The 26,839-nt window shown below is 35.9% G+C and overlaps 1 protein-coding gene and 1 long non-coding RNA gene across 7 annotated transcripts in view; one reads left to right on the plus strand and one right to left on the minus strand.

Moving 5' to 3' along the window:
• ZNF148 (zinc finger protein 148) overlaps positions 1-26,839 on the minus strand; it is a 130,581-nt gene that overhangs the window by 49,511 nt on the left and 54,231 nt on the right. For all 6 annotated transcript variants that reach the window (XM_027107047.1, XM_027107079.1, XM_027107072.1 and 3 more), the window contains one exon: positions 5,054-5,179. In XM_027107047.1, coding sequence (XP_026962848.1) covers positions 5,054-5,179 — 126 coding nt within the window. The remainder of the gene's footprint in view (positions 1-5,053; positions 5,180-26,839) is intronic.
• LOC113620783 (uncharacterized) lies at positions 15,137-24,156 on the plus strand. Its single transcript, XR_003432916.1, has 3 exons — positions 15,137-15,289; positions 16,865-16,871; positions 24,133-24,156. It is a non-coding gene; the product is annotated as an uncharacterized LOC113620783 (long non-coding RNA).

Here is a 26,839-nt window from a genome sequence, read left to right on the forward strand (position 1 = left end):
ATATTAAAAAAACAAACAACCCAATCCAAAAATGGGCAGAAGACCTAAATAGGCATTTCTCCAAAGAAGACATACAGATGGCCAAGCAGCACATGAAAAGCTGCTCAACATCACTAATAATTAGAGAAATGCAAATCAAAACTACAATGAGGTATCACCTCACACCAGTTAGATGGGCATCATCAGAAAATCTACAAACAACAAACACTGGAGAGGGTGTGGAGAAAAGGGAACCCTCCTGCACTGTTAGTGGGAATATAAATTGATACAGTCACTATGGAGGACAGTATGGAGGTTCCTTAAAAAACTAAAAATAGGGAATATATGTATATATATAACTGATTCATTTTGTTGTGAAGCTGAAACTAACATACCATTGTAAAGCAATTATACTCCAATAAAGATGTTAAAAAAAAAAAAATTTCAAAAGGAATTAAAAAAAAAAAAAAAAAAAAAAAAACTAAAAATAGAACTACCATATGACCCAGCAATCCCACTACTGGGCATATACCCAGAGAAAACCATAATTCAAAAAGACACATGCATCCCAATGTTCACTGCAGCACTATTTACAATAGCCAGGTCATGGAAGCAACCTAAATGCCCATCGACACACAAATGGATAAAGAAGATGTGCTACATATATACAATGGAATATTACTCAGCCATAAAAAGGAACGAAATTGGGTCATTTGTAGAGACGTGGATGGATCGAGACTGTCATACAGAGTGAAGTAAGTCAGAAAGAGAAAAACAAATATTGTATATTAATGCATATATGTGGAACCTAGAAAAATGGTACAGATGAACCGGTTTGCCGGGCAGAAATAGAGACACAGAAGTACAGAACAAACGTATGGACACCAGGGGGGAAAGCGGCGGGGGTGGGGGAGACGAATTGGGCGATTGGGATTGACATGTATACACTGATGTGTATAAAACATGACTAATAAGGACCTGCTGTATAAAAAAATAAATAAAATAAAATTCAAAAAAAAAACAGTACTCAGAGTTGTGAGGGTTAAATGAGTTAATGATATCAAGTGTTTAGAACAGTGCCTGGCACATACTAGTGTGTGTAAGAGGACTATAAAAATAGTTGTTATTATTATAAAGTTTGGAAAACAAGAAAAGCTGAGAGCAACCTTTTTAGTATGCAAAGAGTGTTAAAAGAGAATGAACCAGAATAGTAGGAAAGCAATTTCATTTCTTACAGTAGTGTTAAATATGGTGGAAGGGTAGACCATTTTATGTGAGGTTTTGCAAAGAACAATAAAAAGAGGGTGAAAATTGACCTCGCCAAGTACTGCAGGGACATGACATTAAAGTCAGGACAATAAATTCAACAAAAAAAGACTAGGTGATCTTTAAAAAAAAAAAAAAAATGTAAACCATAATCACCCTGGACTCTTTTAGTATAAATGGAAATCCCCTAAATTAGAATCTCCGAGGATGGGGCCTGCGCATTTATAACTGGAATAGACCTATGGGTGATCTAATGCAGAGCCACGAGAACCACCAACATGAATGCACTGAGACTGAATTAAGTCTACTAAAACTTTTCATACATTTCTAATAACTTAAGTTCTCTGTAGTCCTAATCCACAACAAAACAAAAAAAGAGTCAAAGGGGCAATGGAAGGTGATGTTAAGTGGCCACATGGGTACAGCAATGTAAAAATGAATAGTATATCATTAAGGAATGAGACAGTGAAGCAATTATAAGCAGTCAAAAAACTCTTAAAGTCTAGCAGTCAGGAGTTTTCAGGATGAGGGGAAAAAAACCCTAACATCTCAGTCTTCCCAGAGGGCTTCACTATGATACGTATGATTTTTTCTTTAATGTTTACAACATCAACCCCAAAGCATTAAAAGCTGAATTATGTTCAAATGTACTATGTTTTAAAAGAAAACAACATATTAAAGATTTCCAACTAAGTGGTTAAAATAAAATTAAACACTTAAAAGGGACAAGTTTTTATTATATAGAAAATTTGCTTTCATAAAACAACTTATTCCATGACAGTATCAAATAACTTGATCAAGATAACATTCCCTAGCTTGATTACCCTCTTCTTCAGACATGCTGCCAAACGTATTTTGGCAATTTTCAAGTGTCAAATCTACCTTAAGATGACTAAGCTTTGCCATATGATAAAGGCTCAGGAAGCAACTACTGCTTAAAATTCATGGCAGCTAAAAATGACATAACATTACAGTATTTCTCACCACAAAGCTTAGTTGGAAGGGACCAGGTCTACATGGATGTGTAAGCTCTAATATTTTTACTAAAAGTCCGTAAGATAACTTCAGTGATACTTCCTGTACGGATCCCCAATCTAACATGACACAATGGTAACATATACTCAAAATATTAGTAATGGCAAAATCCAAGATTTGGGAAAAGTGTTTGCAGAGAGTGGAGTCCTCTAAGCATAATACATTACAATTAATTGAGAAACTTAAAGCTGTTTTTAAGGAATTTAAAACAAGCAACACATTGATTTATAAACATGAGATAAGGTTTTCTTTCTCTTCATACAGAAAGGGGAGAGTTACTTTAATGAAAAATCAGAAGTGTGAATGTTTAAACACATGTTCAAAGTTCTGAGACTCCAGACACAAAACCACTCATCTGGACACTGCAAGACCAGTGTTAAAAACAGACCACAACCATTCTCTGTCCTATTACATGTAACAGGTCAGGACAATCTAAAAATAATTGTTTTTGTTATTCTCACATCCATGTCTGCCATATATTATTTCCAGTCATTTCAGCCTCCTAAGAACTGCTCTAAAAAGACTGCCCAAAACATTTTCTTATATACAGTATACTCAGAATAGGTCAAATCTTTCATCTAGCAACTACATAGATATATATACACAAATATTTAAATAATGTCCTTAGAAATATTTTGATAATACATTATAAATGACTTTATCTCAAATTAGACTTGAGATATGGCTTAAACTGTAAAACTGTAAACTCTGATCTGTACTACCTAGAACATATAAAGATTCCAAATAACACCCTACTAGAAGATAATAATCTGAGTTTTAGTCAGAATTTCAGAATTATACTCAAGCATAGTATCAGAAAAACATGGCAATGAAACATCAAGGAAAATGTACAACTTACATATATTATTTTTAAAGACTTGAAATAGATTCCCCATAGATCAGCAATGAACCCAAAGTAACATAATCACTATCTCAATTTTAGAAATTAATTTTTTCCTCAAAGAACTTGATGTATTCATTAATGTAAAATTTTAAAAGTCTCATATATCACTGAGAAAAACATTAACCTCAAGAAAAGAAAGGGAAGAAAGGAAGGGGGGCATAAAGGGATAGCACAAAACATGAAATATAAAATGTCAATAATTATGAAAAATACACAAGTTTTAGTATGACCAATATCCAAAGAAATTAAAATTTAAACTATAATGAGACACCTATCTTAAGCTACAAAAAAAACAAAGTTTCATACTCAAGGCTGGTGAGAGTATGGACAAACACACCTTAGGTCCACTGCAGGTAGCAATGTAACTGATACAACATTTCTGGAAGGAGTAACATTATCAAGAAACTTTACTTATTTTGCTTGCTTCCTTGCTTATGTACTCATTTATTTTTAAAGAAACCTTTTTAAAAGTTCACGCCCTTTGATTTAGTAGTACACGAAGATCCATACACAAATATTTCAAGAGCAGCATGATTTAAAATGAAGGCAAAGAGAAAACAACTTTCCAACAACAGAGCAATCACTGAATATAATGTGATATATCAAAAAATAATACATTCATTATGCAGGTAATAAAATCGTTATAAAAAAATCTTTAATAACTTTAAAAATAGCTTACATACTCTTTAAGTTACAAATCAGGAAATTCAGACAATCTACACAAATTTGAAAATAGAAAGGGAATATTGCAGAAAATTAAGGTATTCATCTCTAGGAAATGTAACTATGGGTTATTTTAGTCTCTATATTTTTCAAACAGTAGCCACGCTTATATATCCCAAAAGCAATGGTATGTTGGTAAATGTTTAACAACAGTTTAAGGAGTCAGTGGGCTGCGTTGCTGATTTCCATGGTGTAAATATTCTCACCATGCCTAATTTCAAGCTACCAATGGTTTTAGCACCAGCTTGCAAAATTCCTGAAAACTCAGCAATCAGCTCTGGCAAGCCAGTACAAACTGGGTTCAGCACACCATTTGAGTCCAAAAGTATACAAATAATGATGATGATTATGATTTAAATCACAAATACAAAAACAAGTAGCCCTCAAAATAAAAAGGTCATGTTATAAAATCTTTTTTAAAAAGCCTTCTTCACTACACAAGGGAAGAAAACAAAAGATGAAAAATAACTATAAAGATATAAATTATACTATACAGAGTTCAAAGACTTCCCCGGAATACCAAAATGCTACATATAGTCAACTACTACTGTACTGAAAAGGAGAAAAGGCAGGCAATTCCTAATAGTATTTACGGGTCAGTTGTTTATTTATTAATCCATTCATTCACCCACAGTATTCATTGAGAGTCCCTTAGGCCTACTATTCCAGGCTCTTAGGATATAGCTGTGAATAAAATTAGTCCCTGCCCTGGTGGAGCTTACATTCTATTCTAGCACAGTTATCACACAACCTTTTCCTAATGAGGAATCAATACTGAATTTTCCTGAAACCATATATTAACATAAGTAAAACTAATATGAATGAGAATCAAGGGCACTGCATACCATCTTTTAGTTTTTAAAGAAAAGAGAGACACGGGGTAAGAAAAGTTTGTTTTCAAAAAAAACAAAAAAACAAAAAAACACGGTGAAAGGGAAGTGGAAAAATTTAAAGCAGTGGCCCACCACCTCTATTCAGGCAAGCATCCCTTCCTTTCTCCTGGTGAAGCTGATGCAACATTCCAACTTTACTAAGCCATATGAGACTTTTATGTTGCCTATGGTCCAGCCAGATTCCTGCCAATAAGATTAAGCAATTGTATGGGAGTAGTATGTTAGGAACCACCACCTTAAAATATTCTCTTACTTTTGCAGGAGAACGTTGTTTCCGTTTCTTCTTTTTCTGTAAGTCTACTGGCTCTCTGATTTGTTTTTTGTCTCTCATCAGTTGCTCAGATACATCAGTAAAAGTAATTTCCTGCTTTACACTTATCTGTTAAAAAAAAAAAGCCAATTTTAGAAATAAACAAAAAGTCTATTGTGACAAAAAGCCATTGCATGCTTAATCCTTTGCTAAACCTACCTACAGGTGCTCCCAAAATGATTATTTGTGTGTGCAAGTAAAGAGTGTGCTGAAGAATTCATTAATATGTAATTGATATATAAGAATCAACAGTATATAAATTGAGGGAATAAACTAGGATTTTACAAAAATTTATCTGGAAAGAAAAAGATTAAAATGTCCTGGGAAAAGATAATTAAGACCTAGCGGAATAAAGCAGAAGTGAGCACACAATTTCACTCCCACATTTAAGGAAACTGATGTTAAAGTTAAAGGCACAAAAAAAGGTTAAATTCCAAAATCAATAAAATACTGGGGGATGAAAGGGGTATTCAGACTTCATGATGGGTTTCTCTCAATTTACGAAACATCACAAAAACAACACAAAATTCTAAAAGGTAATCTCATCAGAAAAGGAATGATAAACTAACAATGAAATCTAATTATCTTTAAGTTCAATGTTTTTGGCAATATCTTAGCCAGTATTTTCCCGGCCTCTACAACCATCATCAAATGTGTGTTTATAGAACTGCATATGGTTTTAGGCCCCTGCTATGTACAACAAGACACAATTCTAGCTACATGATAACACGAAATGTTAAGATGTCAACAATGTTATCTCATCTTTAGATCTCAGTTCTCACAGATGTGAAGAGCTGCGTGTCCTAAAAAATAATATGGGGACTTCCCTGGTGGCACAGTGGTTAAGAATCCATCTCCCAATGCAGGGAACGTGGGTTCAATCCCTGGTCAGGGAACTAGATCCCACATGCATGCCGCAACTAAGAGTTCGCGTGCCACAACTAAGGAGCACACATGTCGCAACTAAGGAGCCCGCGAGCAGCAACTAAGATCTGGCACAACCAAAAATAAAAAAAAAAATTTTAATTTAAAAAATATACGGAGGTTCTATGATCATTAACAGTAGCATCAATTCTCATCAGAATTGATGGCGCACAGTCATCCTGCTGTGCTACATTTTCAACCTATCCCTGAAATGAAAACACAAGTATCTTAAAACTAAGAAACTTTCAACCAACAAGCTCTGAAATACATTAAAAATCCTTGACTCTTCGACCATGTGAGGACACAACGAGAAGTCTGCAGCCTGGAAGGGAACCCTCACCCGACCATACTTGCACCCTGATCACGGACTTCCAGCCTCCAGAACAGTGAGAAATAAATTTCTGTTGTTTATAAGCTTTTAAAAAAATCTTGATAATAGTCCAGGAAATACAATGTGCTAATGGCTACATTTTCAAAAAATACACTTAAAAAGGGGGTGCAAAAGGTTATAAACATCTTACAGACTCATAGTGTAAAGCTGGAAGACAGAGCTGTGCAGAGGGGTTCATGAGGGAAATGCAACATAAGCAAGGAATTCCAAACTAACCAAATAAAGAACTGCAAGTTTTCAAAAATTCCTGAAATGTGGGGGGCGTGAGAATTGCAAATCAAGGAGAACCTAGGCATAAAAACATGACTGTAAATGATTATTTAGCTAATAATTCTTTCTATCAGGTTAGAGAATCGTACTAATGACCATTCTTATGGCTTCTTTTGGTGTAATTATTTGAAACATAAAATAGAATGGTAAGGTCACCTCCAACAAGGCTTTGGAACACAGACATGTTACCATCTTTGAAGTGATGTTTACTGAAATACAACTATTGAAACTGGGTATGAGACAAGGAGAAATGACAACAGACTAAGCAGCTGCTGAACTGCTCTGGTCGTATGTTGCAGCAAAAAGTAGTTCCAACATTTCTGTCAACTTATAAATTACAAAGAAACCATGAAAATATAGCATGTGGCAGTAAGAAAGAGCCGGGGACTTCCTTGGTGGCACAGTGGTTGAGAACCTGCCTGCCAATGCAGGGGACACGGGTTCGAGCCCTGGTCCGGGAAGATCCCACGTGCCACAGAGCAACTAAGCCTGTGCGCCACAACTACTAAGCCTGCGCTCAGAGTCAGCGAGCCACAGCTACTGAGCCCATGTGCCACAACTACTGAAGCCCGTGCACCTAGAGCCCGTGCTCCGCAACAAGAGAAGCCACCACAATGAGAAGCCCGTGTGCTGCAACAAAGAGTAGCCCTTGCTCACCACAACTAGAGAGCCTGCGCACAGCAACGAAGACCCAATGCAGCCATAAATTAACTAATTAATTAATTTAAAAAAAATAAGAGACCAACTTTTTTTCAGCAAAAGTGTCGAGTAGAGTGTAAGACAGATTCACAAATAAGTTCTTCAATGAGAAGCTATTCACAAACAAAGGAAGAACCTTTATGTGCACACAGTGAAAAACATTAATTCATATATCTGAACCTTTTATCTATTTTCATACATATGGAAAGTGATCATATTGGTACTAGCATTGACAAATATAAGGTACACCTTTAACATTATGAAAGCACAGACCAAAACCTAGAAGTATCAATGAATCAAAGCATTGTGAATACCAACAGGCACATAGCAAGTTACGTGTTTAGAACAGTCCAACAGGCTTATCACTCATAAATGGAATAAAGTAATCTCTACATATAACACAACCACACACTAAAGTATACGGTCCAGCCTAAGGTGCTTAGAAAGGATGTTGGTAAATCCATAAACATAAAGAGATGGGTATGAAAATGACAAGGCAACTAGAAAGAATGAGGTGCAAAAAGTCTGGGAAAATGAATCTTCTTTGGCCCAAGAAAGACTACAATAATCTATAAAAACATGTAAACTTCTTAAGCATGACAAAAGACACAACAATTCATCTATAAGTTCCCTACTATTTCCTTGAGAACTATCTTTAAAAGAAAATCAAGTACTCAGTGTTACTTTTCACCTAAAATAAAACAAAGTATAGTTAATCAAAGCAGGCATTTGCAGATGTGTGATAGTTGAAAAGATAGGTTTGCTGGATTTTTGAAACATTCATTGGAACATCAAGAAAATCAATAGGCTAGGAAGTATGTCAGATTAAAAAACAAAGGCAAGAAAAACCTCTGGTTTCTTCCCCATAGCTTAATCTTTACCATTTCACCTAGTCCCATGTACAACCTCCTGCCTACATTTGAGAGCCTGAATTTCAATGCTTTTCTCACTACCAAACCAGAAATACCATCAATACTCTCAATCACCCTACTCATACTTCTCTCATAAGATTTCACTAAACCCAGACGCTTCTCCACCTGAAGCTGTTAAGACCCCTGCTCATCCACTGATCAAAGCTCCCTCTGGATCTCCACTTTGAGACTGGGTAAGCCATCAGGCATGACTCCCATGTCGTATTTACCTTGTATGTTCATCTAACTTCTTCCCCAACATCCTATCAAGAGGCAGAGCCCATGCTTCCTCACCCCTTTCCACTGCCCAAGCTGGTTCATTCTTGCTAGTTCTAATATATATCTCCTAATTATACTGAGGTATTCCTCATTTTTGATCACTCTCTCTTTATTCTCCCAACTTTAAACATAAAGAGGCCTCTCTATATTGAAAAAAATCTTTCCCTTGATTCTAATCACTAGTAAATCACGCCCAGAATCTAGAATGACTCCTCCTTTTTCAGGACTTATTTCATGTTTTTTATATTTTAGTATTTCATGTACCTGTATCTTATCTTGGTATCTGAAAATAAGACAGTCTTCTTTTGTATTTCTCATAACAGCTTTCACTCACTTATTCATTCAACAGCTATTAAGTACCTACTACATGCTAAATTCAGTCAGTCTAAAGTAATACAATGGAAGCTTTAAATTTACTGAGATTCTAATATGTACAGAGCAAAATACTAGATACTGAGAACACATTCTATGACAATGTCTCCTTTCCAAAGGTCTTAAAATGGAGATGGGAAGTTTTGATGCCTTAAAAAAAAAAAAAAAAAACAAGTAACACTAATAAACTAATAAAATGGCACATATTTGGCTCAATCTAAATGAATGATACAGGGAATAAGGGCAGGAACCAAATGGAGAAATTCATGAGATCTGAAATAACTGCAACTATATCTATCCCCCTTTAATTTTTTTCTTCCAAACATGCTACTCTTCCCAACAACTTTCTTCCACACTCAATAATGTTATTAAGCGATGTAACAAATTTAAACATACCTAAAATAATGTTGCCAGACATAGTGTGAAGAACATTTCATGTCGTTTGCAAATTTTGGTCTACCCCTAACTCCCAAACAAGGTGACCCCTTATAATCACTTTGGACTCTTCTTTCACTTCATTCTCAATATCCTACGTCCATATGCATTTCATTCAAAGTAGCCTTATCAACCTTGATACTTTAGGGCATTATCATCTGCCAATGTATTCTTTCACAAATAAATTAATATAAAACTGTTTTCTTGCCATTTCCCCAATGAGGAAATCTACAATAGCTCCTTGTTGCCCATAATATCAATTATACTCTCCCCAGCTCAGCTTTCAAGATTCTACACGATCTACTTTACAGAAAAGACCTAGGTCACTTGGCAGAAGTATCTGTTCTTACCATCTCCCCATTTCTGGAGCCATATGTTCCTTTCAATTTTCAATTTCTCTTTTAGGTATTCTCATTCATCTTCCCACCCCTGTTTAAGAAAAAAGAAAGCATCTTGTGCTTTCCTCTATATTCTGTGCTACTGACTCCATTACCACCCATCTTTAAGGCTTTGCAGCTTCACTGCCTCTCTAAAGTAATCTCCCTTACTTCACCAACTACTTCTCTGCCTAAAATTTACTTAAATTTACCCTATAAATTCTTGTGGACCAAAATATTTCCAGCAACTTCCTTCCTCTTATGGCCAAACTTTTCAAAAGAATAATCTGTAGTAATAAGCATATAGGCAAAATAACTGCCACCAAACTTAGAGAAATGGTTATTCTGAGAGTAAAAACAGTATGTAGTCATATAAGAAGAACGTGTAACTATCGCTAGAAGGAAACGGTTCCAAAATACTGCCTAGGAAGCAAATTGAATCAAAGTGACCACAAGTACCACAAGTGTTTAAATGTAAAAAGAAAGATATAAAACAATTAACTGTACTGCAAATATACTGCCTAAATAATGTAGCAATATTCAGAAGTATTCATGGAGTCCAGAAAAAGAGAAATTTAACACCAAGAATATATCTCTGTGTGTATGCGTGTTTATTTCCAGGATGGTTTTGGAAAGAACAGCTACATATAACCAGTCAACAGGAAGATTTCTAATTCCAAGCTCACGAAGCCACAGAATAGGGCCAGGAAGAAAAGCAGCACATTGATGGACAGGCCTTTATGTGAATCATGAACCATAACCCTCCCTTTCTGCCTGACCCGACTGCATTCAAACTTCTGAAAGGAGCTACATTTGTCAGGGTCTGAGAAAGTCCATAACTATCTTTTGCTTTTGAAAAGGTTCAGGGACCCACAGTTCACAACAAACATTCTAGTGTACTTCTCTATAATATTTCTCATTATAAATTTGTATTTTGGTTGCTGTATGATCATCTTACAATTTAGATTAACTATAAGATGAAGTGGAAGAAGTGATCAAATCAAGTTATCTTACCTGAAACAGTGCTGACCACCCCCAACCTACCCAGAAATTCTATTCTTTTAACTTCTATAGCACCATGGTTTAAGTTCTTTGCTGTTCCTCACACAAGTTCTTCTGCATCCATCCTTCTACTATATATGTACCTTTATTTTGTAAGAGTTTTAGTACACCTCTATCAGTGGCTCTCAAAGTTTCGTCCGGGGACTTCTGAAAATCCCTGACACCCTTTCCAGTGGGGTGCTCCATGAGGTCAAAAATACTTCCATTATAATACCTATTTTTTTTTCACTCTCCTCTTATGAGTATATAGCAGCAAAATTGTAAAACGAATTCTCACGAAATTTTTTATTTATAAAAGGGTTATATTTCATTAAAAATATGCTATATGTTAACATGTAATGGGATTTGTTACTGATAAATTAATAAATAAAATTTTAAATTTCTCAGTTTTAATTTCTAAAATGGTAAATATCGATATATATAACCAACAGAAGAGCTGTTAAGAGTCCTCAATATTTTTAAGAATAAAGGGGTCCCCAAGACCAGAAATTTTGAGAACCACTGAGCTAGATACATCTTAACTATATTTTGCATTCCCTTCCTTTTCTCCATTCAATTTCTTTCAATACAGGTGCCTGGGCCCAACCAACATAAAGAAATTAGTATAGACGTGTGTGCATGTGTGAGTCAGTAGGCACATATGTACTGCCTAGCTCTGTCAGCTGAGATCACTAAGAAGCAATGAAATCCAACACAACTAGCATCCAAAACTTAGTTTCTAAATACCATTATCCAAACAAAAGGAAATGGAGCTCCTTGGAGAAGCAACTGATTTCAAAGCTGGGCAAAGAAAACTATACGATGACCTTGGAACATCTTGTGGTGCCAGAAACTAGAGTACAGGTCAAAAGGACACAAGGGTCTGTCTGAAAGAGCTCCCAATAGGCAAAGCTGAAACAACTTGAGCAAAAAAATAAATGACAATAGCAGATTATAACTCAAAGAATAAGGCAATATCCATCCTGATATAAATGGAAATAATTTTTTTAAATGGAGAGAAGGGACAGCTACAATTAACATAAATATAGAAGGAATGAGGAAAATACAAATTCACATTTAGGCAAACACTACATTAATAACTACAACTGGCAGGATCCACCAATGCATGCTTAAATAGGTAGGAAAAAATTTCAGTAGAAATAGGATATTTAAGCAGATTCAAACTATTTCCTACAAGATATTTGCCAATTACAAAGAAGAAAAAAGTGACTTTAAGGGAAAAACTGGCAGATATGACGTTAACAAAGTACTGAGAGTGCAATATCACCTGTAATAAGACATACATCCACATTTTATAGTCCCTGATATGATACACCGAGAAGAGGATATTTCTGTGGAATTTGTCGAAAAATGAAAGCTTCAATCTAATCATAAGAAAACATCAGGCAGGGAGGGACTTCCCTGGTGGTCCAGTGCCTAAGACTCCACACTCCCAATGCAGGGGGCCTGGGCTCAATCCCAGGTCAGGGAACTAGATCTGCATGCCACAACTAAGAGTTCACATGCCACAACTGAAGATCCCACATGCTGCAACTAAGACCCAGCACAGTCAAATAAATAAATATTTCAAAAAGAGAAAAAAAAAGAAAGAAAACATCAGGCAGCCGCAAATTAAGAGACATTCTACAAATAACTAACCAATACTCATCAACTATCAAGGTCATAAAAGATAAGCAAAGACTGAACAACTGTCATGGAATGGTGGAGACTCAAGAAGATACAACTAAATACAACGTGGAATCCTGAACTGAATCCTGGAACAGAAAAGGGATATTAGGGGAAAAACAGATGAAATTCAACTAAGGTCTGTAGTTTATTTAATAGTATTTTACCAATATTAAGTTCCTGGTTTTGATAACTGTACTATGGTTGCATAAGCTTTGATATTAGAGGAAGCTGGGTGATGAGATTATGTGAACTCAGTACTACTTCTGCAACTTTCTCATAAATCTAAAATTATTTCATAATAAGTTTTAAAAAACTATTTTATAATTTTTCTAAACTAAAAATAGAGTTGCCACATGATCCTGCAATCCCACTCCTGGGCATATATCCAGAAAAAACTATAATTCGAAAAAATATATGCACCCCAATGTTCATAACAGCACTATGTACAATGGCCAAGACATGGAAGCAACCTAAATGTCCATCAACAGATGAATGGATGAAGAAGATGTGGTACATATACACAATGGAATACTACTCAGCCATAAAAAAAGAACAAAATAATGCCATTTGCAGCAACATGGATGGACCTAGAGAATATCATACTAAGTGAAGTAAGTCAGAAAGAGAAAGACAAATATCATATGATATCACTTATATGTGGAATCTAAAATATGACACAAATGAACTTATTTACAAAACAGACTCAGAGACATAGAAAACAAACTTACAGTTACCAAAAGGGAAAGTGAGCGGAGGAGGGATAAATCAGGACTTTTGGATTGGCAGATACAAACTACTATATATAAAATAAACAACAAGATCCTACTGTATAGCACAGGGAAAAGAATATAGAAAAGAATGTGAAAAAGAATATGTACATATATATAAACACACACACATATATACATATATATGTATAACTGAATCACTTTGTTTTAAACCAGAAACTAACACAACATTGTAAATCAACTACTCTTCAATTAAAAAAAAAAACCCAGGGTCTTCCCTGGTGGCACAGTGGTTAAGAATCCGCCTGCCAATGCAGGGGATGTGGGTTTGAGCCCTAGTCTGGGAAGATCCCACATGCCGCGGAGCAACTAAGCCCGTGTGCCACAACTACTGAGACTGCGCTCTAGAGCCCGCAAGCCGCAACTACTGAGCCCGCGTGCCACAACTACTGAAGCCTGCGCGCCTAGAGCCCGTGCCCCACAACAAGAGAAGCCACTGCATTGAGAAGCCCACGCACTGCAATGAAGAGTAGCCCCTGCTCACCACAACTAGAGAAAGCCTGTGAGCAGCAATGAAAACCCAATGCAGCCAAAAATAAAATAAATAAATTTTTTTAAAAAACAGCATTTGTATGGTGTTCTACAATTTGTGATGCCTCCTCAGCATAGTAACTATGATTTATCTGACATTTACTATGTACCAGGCACTGTCCTAGGTACTAAGGATACAATGGTTGGGCATGCAGGGAGGGAGGGGGGTGCTCTTGGTCTCTATCCTGTATAATCTATTGCATTTAATCCTACAGTAAGACTATGAGGTTAGCATTTTCATCCCATTTTACAAATAAGAAAACTAAGGCTGAGAAAGGTTATTTGCCTAAGGGAAACAAAAATTTCCACCCAAGTCTTCCAAATCCAGCAACAGAGATCCTACTTACTGTTATCTGTGAATTATTTTTTATCCTCATGTTACCAATAAAGAAACTAAAACTTCACAGAGGTAAGTGTCTTACCCAAGCTATTGGATTTCAACCCTAGGACTTAAACCACGATTTTGTATCTCTTAATCTGGTGTTATTTCCATTACTATTGGGTTGGCCGAAAAGATTCTTCAGTATTTTTTTTTTTAATTTATTTATTTATGGCTGTGTTGGGTCTTCGTTTCTGTGCGAGGGCTTTCTCTAGTTGTGGCAAGCGGGGGCCATTCTTCATTGTGGTGCGCGGGCCTCTCACTATCGCGGCCTCTCTTGTTGCGGAGCACAGGCTCCAGACGCGCAGGCTCAGTAATTGCGGCTCACGGGCCCAGCTGCTCCGCGGCATGTGGGATCTTCCCAGACCAGGGCTCGAACCCGTGTCTCCTGCATTGGCAGGCAGATTCTCAACCACTGCACCACCAGGGAAGCCCTCCTTCAGTTTTTAAGTGAAAATAAAAGACACGTTTTTCATTTTCACCAAGGACTTTATTGAACAATGTATTCACTGTTTTGTTCCACTACCTTCTGCCATTTTTCAGGCAACTCCATAATTCCACGTTCCCAAAACTTTTTATCTTTTTGAGCAAAGAACTGTTCCAGGTGCCTTTTACAGTCTTCCAAGAAACTGAAATTTTTTCCATTAAGAGAATTTTGTAAAGACCGAAATAAATGAAAATCTGAAGGTGCAATGTCTGGTGAATATGGAGGATGAATCAGAACTTCCCAGCCAAGCTGTAACAGTTTTTGCCTGGTTATCAAAGAAACATGCAGTCTTGCATTAACCTGATGGAAGATAATGCGTTTTCTGTTGACTAATTCTGGATGCTTTTCGATGAGTGCTGCTTTCAGTTGGTCTAATTGGGAGCAGTACTCGTTGGAATGAATTGCTTGGTTTTCCAGAAGGAGCTCATAATAGAGGACTCCCTTCCAATCCCACCATATACACAACCTCACCTTCTTTGGATGAAGACCAGCCATTGGTGTGGTTGGTGGTGGTTCATTTCGCTTGCCCCACAGTCTCTTCCGTTCCACATTACTGTACAGTACCCACTTTTCATCGCGCATCACAATTTGCTTTAAAAACAGAACGTTTTCATTACGTTTAAGTAGAGAATCGTGGGACTTCCCTGGCGGCACAGTGGTTAAGAATCCGCCTGCCGTATGTATAGCTGATTCACTTTGTTATAAAGCAGAAACTAACACACCATTGTAAAGCAATTATACTCCAATAAAGATGTTAAAAAAAAAAAAAGAATCCAGCTGCCAATGCAAGGGACATGAGTTCAATCCCTGGTCCAGGAAGATTCCACACACCTTGGAGCAACTAGGACCGTGCACAACTACTGAGCCTGTGCTCTAGAACCCGAGAGCCACAACTACTGAGCCCGCGTGCCACTACTACTGAAGCCTGCACGCCTAGAGCCCGTGTTCCACAACAAGAGAAGCCACCGCAACGAGAAGCCGGCGCACCACAACAAAGAGTAGCCCCCGCTCGCCACAACTTAGAGAAAGCCCACCCGCAGCAACGAAGACCCAACGCAGCCAAAAATAAATTAGTCAATTTTTAAAAAATGCTTCCCAGGGCTTCCCTGGTGGCGCAGTGGTTGAGAGTCCGCCTGCCAATGCAGGGGACATGGGTTCGTGCCCCGGTCCAGTAAGATCCCACATGCCGCAGAGCAGCTGGGCCCGTGAACCATGGCCACTAAGCCTGTGCGTCCAGAGCCTGTGCTCCGCAACGTGAGAGGCCACAACAGTGAGAGGCCCACATACCACACACACACAAAAAAAACCAAAAAGCTTCCCCAAAAAAGTAGAGAATCGCATGCGGAAATACAGTCAAAAAGGTTTTTTTCACTTAACTTATGTGGAACCCAAATATCAAAGTGATTAACATAGCCAAGCTGGTGCAAATGATTTTCAAAGCTTAATTTGGATATATTGAGTATGTCGGCTATCTCCCTCGTGGTATAACATTGATTGTTTTCAATTAAGGTCTTGATGTGATCACTATCAACTTCAACTGGTCTACCCAACCGAGAAGCATCGTCCAGGGAGAAATCTCCAGGAAACTTCGCAAACCACTTTTGACACGTTCAATCAGTCACAGCACCTTCTCCATTTGCATTTCAGTTGGGTTTTTACCTTTCTTGAAATAATAAAGCATAATACACCAAAAATGTTGCTTTTTTTCTTCCATCTCCAATATTAAAATGGCTACACAAAAATTCACCAATTTTGATATATTTTTTTAATGCATACTGATATGACAGCTGTCACAATACAATCAAACAAAATTGTTTCGAATGAAGTTAAAGACAACTTAGTGCTACTAGACCATCTTACGGAAAAAACCGAATGAACCTTTTGGCCAACCCAATATAACTGCTTCTTAAAAATCTAAATTAATCAAACTTATTTAAAAAGATTTTTACACAAACATATTTCATTTTCCCTTATATAAACTATAGTTAGGTTGCTGCCAAAATGTGGAAAGAACTTCTAGTGGTTCAAGAGAAAAGAAATAATTTTTAAAAAAATTAAGTGGACAAAATGTCAACAATATTTATTGAAGTGTTAAGACTTGAGTTTCAATCCCTTCTCTTCCAATTATTATTGGGTAAACTTGGCTTCCATAAGTAGCACGGAAAAATAAAAAAAGCACAGGTTGGGAGTTAAAAGAAATACAGTCTAATCCCAAAGAGTAATACTAGCAGCATGAGGGTAAACAACTAAAATTTAATCATTTGGAACTTTCTTCACCTATAAATGGAGGGAATATTCCTCACGGAACTTCTGTAGAGTTAAAAGAGATTATATATGTAAAGCATCAACTATAGTACATAGCAATATATAGTTGATTTTTTGATGTTACTGATTATCATAATCATTTCCTCATCTGTTTATTAGTGGTATAATAATATCCAGCTTATACACATCAGAAAATCAAATGAGATTACATAAAAAGCACCCTGAAAACCTTCAAGTTCTAAATAAATATCTATGGTTATTAATTATTATTACACAACTGCAGATGTGTAATTGCTTAGATACATAGAAGATTACCAATTTCTACAGACATCTCCACTTAGACATCCTATTATCTAAAACTCAATACTGCTAAAAATAAAACCTTTTTTCACATCAGAACCTCCTTCCAAACTCCCTGCCTTTCTTTTCTTCCCCGTGCCTTTCAATATGCTGTATTATATCCCAGTCTCCCATCTAAAGACATCTTTTAATTTTCTTCTCCACTCCCAACCCAAGACCAAGTCCAGTTGTTTTCCTTTTTTCTCAATATCACGTACAAATCTGGAAATTATATTTCACATTTCCTACTCCAGATCATTTAAAAAGACATTAAATTGGGAATCTCATACACTACTAGAGGGAGAATAAATTGATCAACATTTGTGGGCTATAAATTGGCCAGTATATAATCAAGAGTCTTAAGAAACCTATACTGAAGAAATAATCGCACATGACAACAACGCCTACATGTAACATCACAATATTATTTACGATCATAAATAAAGTGTGAACAGTCTAATACCCAGTAAAGAAAGAGTGAGATAAATTACAGTACAGCTATATGACATACAGTAATTAGAAATCTTACTTTTGAATAATATTAATGACATAGTGAGATGCTCATTGTTTGAGGTTAAATGATATAGATAAATATGTTGATAAATATATTTTTACAATTTTTCACAAACACAAATACATATACAGCACATTTTATATAAACATAACATATGCAGAAAACAAACAAAAAAAGGAAACACTAAAATATTAACAACAAAATGTTAGTGATTATCCTAGAGTAGTAAGATTACAGCAATTTTTATTATCTTCTTTATAGTTTTTAAATTTTTACATTTTCTCAACAAACATGTGTTACTTTATAATCCTAAAAAGACATTAAGTCCAGTCTTAGTACACATCCCTAGTATTAATCAAAGAAAAATCTATTCATTGTTATCTTAATGCATTAAGCTATTCTAAGAAATGAAACATTAAGCCAGCAAAGTGAAACTGAAAAAATTTCTATGGGTGAGTTGGAAAAAAGAAAAAGCCATCAAGTAAATCTTGATCCCTATCTCACATCATCAGCAAAAATCAATTCCAAACGGATTGTTAATCTAAATGGAAAAGGAAAATCAAAGTTTCTAGAAGTTAACAAAGGAAAGTAACTTCATCACCTTGGGGCAGGCAAAGAATTCTTAAATAGGATACACAAAACACCAAAGGGAAAAGACATAAATTGAACTTCATTAACACTGACTTCTGTTCATCAAAAGAGTAAAGAGGCAAATCAGAGCGGAAGAGTGGAAAAGTTAACTGATATATATATATATATCCAATAAATATATAAAGAACTATTACAAATCTATAAGAGAAAGAAACCTAATAGAAAAATGGGCAAAAGATGAACAAGTACCTTACAAAAAAATAATATCCAAATTGTCAGTAAACATGAAAGGCACTCAATTTCATTAGTTATCAGTGAAATGCAACCTAACAGATACCAAGGATACAGAGCAATTAGTATAAATTGGCAAAACCATTGAGAAAAACTTCTGACAGAAATTCCTATAGCTGAACATATTCATACCCAGCAAACTCAATCCTAAGCAGCATAAAACCAACAGAAATGAGTGTGCACTTGCACCGAAAGACACAGCCATGAATATACACAGCAGGGAATTCCCTGGCAGTCCAGTGGTTTAGGACTCAGAGCTTTCACCGCCAGGGCCCGGGGTTCAATCCCTGGTCGGGGAATTAAGATCCTGCAAGCCACTTGGCACAGCCAAAACAAAAGAGCACTTTTCAGAACAGCCAACATCTTGAAACAAGATGGCTATTATATTAGATATACTAGAATGAATAAATTTTGATACATTCACACAACTGACAATTATACAGAAATGAGAATAAACAACTACCTATGCAATAACATGGACATACCTCATAAAAAATGTAAAACAAAGAAATCAGACATCAGAGTAGATAGTACATGATTCTATTTATACTGAATTCAAAGTCAGGTAAAGCTAATTGACCATGATAAAAGTGTTTAGGCAGGGGTATCTTTAGGAATTAGAGGAGGGTTGTGACTAAAAGGGATACAAGAAGGGGAGGGCCTCTGGGATACTGATAATGTTCTATGTCTTAATGTATCGGTTACACATGTATGTTCATTTTTGAGGAAATTCGTGACTTACAATTTGTGCACTTTTCTGTATGAATGCTGTATTTCAATAAAAAGACATATACCTAGAGAAAGAGCTTTACAAATATGTAGACATATAGATAGATACAAGAAACATGCTTGTGTATATAGATATCTATATATATAAGCATGATCCTTTCATCATTATTTCATTCAAACAAATCTAGTAATAACAAATATCCATCAATAGGGGAGCGGTTAAATAAAATAAGGCACGTCATTTAATCATTCATTAAAATAAATAAGCTTTATATGCAATAACATGGAAATTTCTACAAAATGTTATTAAATGAATAATGCAAATTTCAGAAGTATATAAAAATAACATCTAATTTGTATAAAACAAAATGTATATTTTCATAAGATATATATTTACAAAACACATTATATAGAAATAAATACAGACACATATTCTGTACGTTTGTTATAAATTTAAAATTTCCAGGATATCAGTCTTAGTGGTTATCTCTTTGGAATCAGAGTAGGAAACAAGGAACTTTTACTTTTTTCTTTGTTCTCTTCTATACTATTTTAATTTTTATAAGGACTATGTAGTCCTTTTATAATAAACTTCATCATACAATTATGAAAAAACCCCAAGTAGACATCTCTGAGACTGATCTAGCTAGAATGACCCTATCACAGCCTTGTCTATAATGATTTACAATCTGGGCACTACTTGATGTAAGAAAGAGTGTAATTCTCATTCAGTACCACTATCTCACAATTCCAAACCAAGCAATTAGACATCAAAGATCAGGCAGAACTATATGAAAAGTGTTAGGAGACTGGCTATGTTATTAAAGAATCCAAAAAGAAATCTTCTATTAACAATTTATGTCCACCTAAGGGGAAAAGAAAAAGATAAATTGAGTCCAACAACTTTACGAGCACTGGAGGATACTGAAAAATAGACCATTCTGGGTTAGCTCTCTAAAACAACCTACTAGTGGAGGTACCTTGATTCATCGACCTGCCAGGTGAGTTGAAATCAGTAACAATAAGCAATAATATGACTATCACCAGGAAAAACTATAAAGCAAGATTACTCACTCCATATTTTCTGCTAAAATATTGATTTCCTATCAAATAGGACACTTTCTAAGCGCCATACAAGCAAGTAAAATCTTGTTTAAAATAAAAACCCTAGAGAACTGATATAAATTACCATATATTTTCTTTAAAATGAGCTCAATTAATAAATGTGTTTCTGAAAATGACAGCCGAAGAGTATGCTGAAGTAAAAAGCATTTGAATGCGGGTGGGGGGAGTACCTCTTTAAGTATACAGACCCAATAAAAGCCAATGCAATCGCCTCAAAAGACAAGGACCCAAGCTGCAAGGAACATAAAATTACTTCTGAGTCCCCCAAACGAACTTTAAAAGAAATACAATGGTAATAAGAACTGGCTACAACGAATAAATAACTTTGTTGAAAAAGTATACAATGTCATAGGGATAACAAGTTGGGAGTTAGCCAGAAAGAGAGGAAGAAACATATCCTACCAATGACTATTTAAGCAAATAAATAGAGCCACACAGACTTGTCACCTTCTAGGATGATTGTGAAAGATCATTTGTTACCAATAAATGTAATACAATCCGGCAACTAAAACAGAGTATAAAATATGTGGCAAAAATAGTTAAGTATCTTAAAATCACTGACATGGATAAAATGATTATTATTTTTGTTGTTGTTAAATAGGAGAGGAAAAGTCACTCATTACAGGACATATACTCAAATTCCTAGCAACAGCATATTGGAGTTTTATTGACTGGAGCAACATGTATTTGGGGAAATATCTATACAATTCTCCTTAAACTAGTGACAGGATTTAAGGCAATTTTAAAACTAAAAACAAAAGAGAGGTCTTAAAGCAAGGGCTAAATAAGTCTTTGAGTTTCCTAGACCATTAAACAAAATAATCATAAATACTAAATGCATAAAAGGATGTCTACAATTTTATTCATGCTGTTTTACAGCACAGAAATTCATGACTAAAATTAAAAAGCTACACAAGCGCTGAAGTATATTTTTTCAGGAGTCATAAATACCTGAAATAACTTACACTTTATTATATCATCAAATCACTAGAACATGATTTTTTATAGCTCCTAATTTATAAAATCCTTTCGTTCAAGTACAATCCAATAGCCTTCTAGAAAACAAATGTGGCATATATCGTTACGAATGACAGTTTGTTCTATTTTGTCAATACAAACATGTCCTTTACTCTTCAACATACTTGATATCAAACTGGAAAAATATAGACTATAAAGTTCCCAATCCCTCTTCTATGGGTGTAAGAATTAAAAGGATAAGCCAAATACTTTTTTTCAAGTTTCTGAAATAGATTTAGTTTTTGAGTTGAGAAGCTTTCTAACACAGTGCTATCCAATAACGCTTCCAGCAATGATGGAAATATTCTTTATCTATGCTAATACAGAAGCCATTAACCACATGTGGCTACTGAGCACTTGAAATGTGGCTAATGCAACTGAGGAACTGAAATATTAGTTTTAGCTCATTTTAATTCAAATTTCTAACATCTCTGAAAACAAAGTTCTAATGAGCAAACTACGGACATTCACAAGTTGGCCTGCAGGACTTCCTGGTGGCGCCGTGGTTAAGAATCCACCTGCCAATGCAGGGGACACGGGTTTGAGCCCTGGTCCAGGAAGATCCCACACGCCACGGAGCAACTAAGCCCATGCGCCACAACTACTGAGCCTGCGCTGTAGAGCCCACGAGCCACAACAACTGAGCCCGACTGCCGCAACTACTGAAGCCCCTCTGCCTAGAGTCCGTGCTCCACAACAAGAGAAGCCACCGCAATGAGAAGTCCGCGCACCGCAACAAAGAATAGCCCCCACTTGCCAAAACTAGAGAAAGCCCGTGCACGGCAACGAAGACCTAACGCAGCCAAAAATAAATAAATAAAATATTTAAAATTTTAAAAAAGGTTGGCCTGCAGACTTCAGACTGCTGTTGAAAATGTAGAGCCACAGAGTTGAAGCTGGGTGATTGATTGAGAGTAGTAAGGTCAAGATAAATCCTGAAAACCAGCAGTTACCACAAATGGAAAACTTTTACTTCAACTGTCACGAAACAATAGGGTGTTTACATAGGCTACAGAACCTAAACTGTTATTAACAAACAGTTTAAGAAAACACAAAACTCAACTTTTTGTTTTGAATTAACAAAAAAAAGTTAATATGAAATAAAGTTCTTTGTGACTTACAAGTGAATGAGCAAATAAAAGGAAAAAACACTTATATGTTCAATATCTATTTTTAAAAGACTTTTAGCACACAATCTAGAAAGGATGAAAGGCCATGTAGCTTAAGCTTTCACATTCTGGGGGACCTGGATCATACTGTTCTACATCAATGCCCTCTATTTAACTCAAAAATGTATATTCATGATCCCAAGACCTGCCCTTCACCACTTTGCCTTATCAGCAGGAATGCATAAGTAGTAAGTAAGGGACAAAATGTCTCATGTCTGTTATGTACTACTATAAAGCAGTATTACACAAATCCTAAATTCTGCCATTTGGTATACAGTATGAGACAACTTTTCATTGATTCATTCTCACAAGGGACTCAAATTTATCATCATCTGTTACGAGTAACAGGACTCAATTATGGACTATCCAAAATTTGGAATATCAAGCAGGTATTTAAGAAGTATTAGAAGAGTAAGGAGTTGAGAAAAGTGCAAACCATGCTGGTAAATGGAAAGAATAGATAAAAAGCAACATGACCCTATGCATGGTAGGCATATCAAAGAAGCACTGAAGAACATACACCAAAATGTTAGGAGTGATTATATCCAGTGGCAGGGGTATGATAAGGTATTTATCCTGGAGATACGTACACCTACGCTCACACAAAAACCTACACACGAATGTTAACAGCAGCTTTATTTGTAATAGCCAAAACATGGAAACAATTAAAATGTCTCTCGATAAGTGAATGTTTAAACTGTGGTACAACCATACCATGGAATACTACTATATAATTAAAAAGAACAAAGAATTGATATATACAACAACTCAGATGGCTCTCAAGGGCATTAAGTGAAAAAAGTCAGTCTCAAAAGGTCACATACTATATGATTCCATGATATAATATTCTCAATATGACAAAGTTTTAGAGATGGAAAACAGATTAGGGTAGGATAGCCAGGGGTTAGGAATGGTGGGGGTAACAAGAAGAGGTGTGACTACAGAGGGGTAGCATCAGGAAGATCTTTGGTATGATGTTCTGTATCCTGAGAGTCATGGTAGTTACACTTACCTACATGTATACAAAGAAAGGTCTAAAACAGTCATCTAAACTTCTACTTTAAGAAGCTACGAAAAGAAGAGCAAATTAAAAATAAAGTAAGCAGAAGGAAAGAAATAAATGAGAGTAAAGATGAAAGAAAGTTCAAATGAACGATAGTGAGCTCAATAAAACCAAACCTTAATCTTTGAAGAGACCAGTAAAACTGATAAACCTCTACCCAGATTAATCAAGAAAAAGACAATTAGCACTATCAGGAATGTGAAAAGAGAAATTATTACAAATCCTTTAGACAATAAAAGAATTAAGAAAAGATTATAAATATTTTTGTTCAATTAAAAAATAAAAGAATGAACAAATCCCTTGAAAAATATAATTTATCAAAACTAAATCAAGAATAAAATTTAAGGGCTTCCCTGGTGGCGCAGTGGTTGAGAGTCCGCCTGCCGATGCAGGGGACAAGGGTTCGTGCCGCGGTCCGGGAAGATTCCACATGCCGTGGAGCAGCTGGGCCCGTGAGCCATGGCCGCTGAGCCTGCGCGTCCGGAGCCTGTGCTCCGCATCGGGAGAGGCCACAACAGTGAGAGGCCCGCGTACCGCAAAAAAAAAAAAGAATAAAATTTAAAATCTGAGTAGCCTTACATGTTTTAAAAATTATATTTGGAAGTAAAAACTTTCCCACAAAGAAAACTCAGCCAAAGATTAGCTTTATTGGTGAAGTCTACTAAATATGTATGATAGAAATAATACCAATCTTACACAAACTCTTACAGAAAACAGAGAAGGAACTATTTCCTACCCCATTTTTAATGTGGCCAGTATACTTAAAACAAAGCCTGCAAGAAAACTAGTATCCCTCATAAACATACACAAAAAAATTCTTTTAAAAAAATTAGTAAACTGAATCCAGCAACTTATAAAAAAGATGACACATCATGACCAAGTGTGGTTTATCCCAGGAATGCAGGGTTGATTTAACATTTGAAATTCAATCAATAAATTCACTATATTAAGAAAAGGGAGGAGGGACTTCCCTGGTGGCGCAGTGGTTGGGAATCCGCCTGCCAGTGCAGGGGACAAGGGTTCAAGCCCTGGTCCAGGAAAATCCCACATGCCGCAGAGGAACTAAGCCCGTGCACCACAACTACTGAGCCTGCGCTCTAGAGCCCGTGCTCTGCAACAAGAGAGGCCACCGCAAGGAGAAGCCCGCACACTGCAATGAAGAGTAGCCCCCGCTTGGCGCAACTAGAGAAAGCCCGCGTGCAGCAACGAAGACTCAACGCAGCCAAAAATAAATAAATTTATTTTTAAAAAAGGGGGGGAATCATATAATCATCTAACAGATGCAGAAAAAATATTGATGAAGTTATACATCCATTCATAGTTTTAAAAAATTTCAACAAACTAGAAGGAAAACTTCTTCCACCTAATAAATAAAGATCACCTAAGAAAAATCTATAGCTAAAGTAATTCTTAATGGTGAAAAGCTGAATGCAGTCCCCTAAAGATCAGGAAAAAAGCAAAGATGTCTACTTTTACCGCTTCTATTCAACACTGTACTGGAGGCCTAGTCAATACAATAAGGAAGAAAAAAGAAGTTAGATTGGAAAGGAAGATGTAAAATTTATGGATAATAGGGACTGTGAATAAACCTAAGGAATCTTACTAGAACTAACAGGTATATATAACATGATCACAGAATACATGGTCAATATAAAAAGAATCAACTGCATTTCTATATACTAGTTATGAACAATTACACATTGAAAATTTTTTGAACACAGAGCAACAAAGACCCAACGCAGCCATAAACAAACAAATAAATAAATTTATATTAAAAAAATACAGCTATCAAGAGCAATACTGATGCAGGAGGGAAATCCAAAAGGGAGGGGATGTATGTATATGTATGACTGATTCATTTTGCTGTGCAGTAGAAGCTAACACAACATTGTAAACCAACTATACTCCAACAAAAATTAATTTAAAATAAAAGAGTAATACTAATGCAAAGATAGACACTAAATGAAACAAAATGAAAACAGAAGAGAAATAGTTTAACTTCTATAAAAATGTACCCAAAAGAAATGAAAACAGACTTGCACAACAATGTTCATAGCAGCTTTATCCATAAAGGTTGAAAACTAGAGATAATAAATAACCATAAAGAAGGAAATAAATAAACAAAATTTTAGGATAATAAAACAACAGAATGTTAATCAACAATGAAAAGGGATGAACTACTTATACACCCAACCAACATGAAAAACTGCAAAAACACTATGCTGAGCAAAAGAAGCTGGAGAAGAAATTTTAAAAGACCTACTTCATTAGTGTGACAACTAAATAACCAAGCCATCATTCTCTTTCTAATGCAACTGAAAATTAATTTAAAATGCATCACAACAGACTACTGCTTGAGGTGTTCAGCACCAACACCTGACAAATGAAACCCTCAATCAGTCTCTAACTTGTGGTATTATACTATAACACATAGGAATGCACACTTTGTGAAGATGAATGTTACTTTTTAATATACTTATCCACAGGAAAAGCAATTATTATTTTACATTGTTTCAGTTACTTTTCAATTAGTAAGTAAAAACTAGGTGAAAAATACTGATGTTACAGCTATTTAGTTCTTTTTTAAAATTTTTATTTATTTATTTTCTTTGTTGCTGCGCAGAGGCTTTCTCTAGTTGCGGCGACTGGGGGCTACTCTTTGTTGCGGTGCAAGGGCTTTTCATTGCGGTGGCTTCTCTTGTTGCGGAGCATGGGCTTTAGGAGTATGAGCTTCAGCAGTTTTGGCCCGAGGGCTCAGTAGTTGTGGCTCACAGGCTCTAGAGCGCAGGCTCAGTAGCTGTGGCACACGGGCTTAGTTGCTCTGCGGCATGTTGGACCAGGGCTCAAACTTGTGTCCCCTGCACTGGCAGGCGGATTCTTAACCACTGTGCCACCAGGGAAGTCCCTATTTAGTTCTATATTAGAATTTTTTCAAATAAAATTGATATTCTATAGTGGAAAAAAAAAAGAAGCTGGACACAAGAGTTACATATGATTCCATTCACATAAAGTTCTCAAAGGACAACACTAATCTATGATGGGGGGAAAAAACC

Source organism: Aethalodelphis obliquidens, unplaced genomic scaffold (assembly GCF_003676395.1).
Source record: "Aethalodelphis obliquidens isolate GAN/ISIS:26980383/991018 unplaced genomic scaffold, ASM367639v1 scaffold1, whole genome shotgun sequence".
Lineage (NCBI taxonomy): Eukaryota > Metazoa > Chordata > Mammalia > Artiodactyla > Delphinidae > Aethalodelphis > Aethalodelphis obliquidens.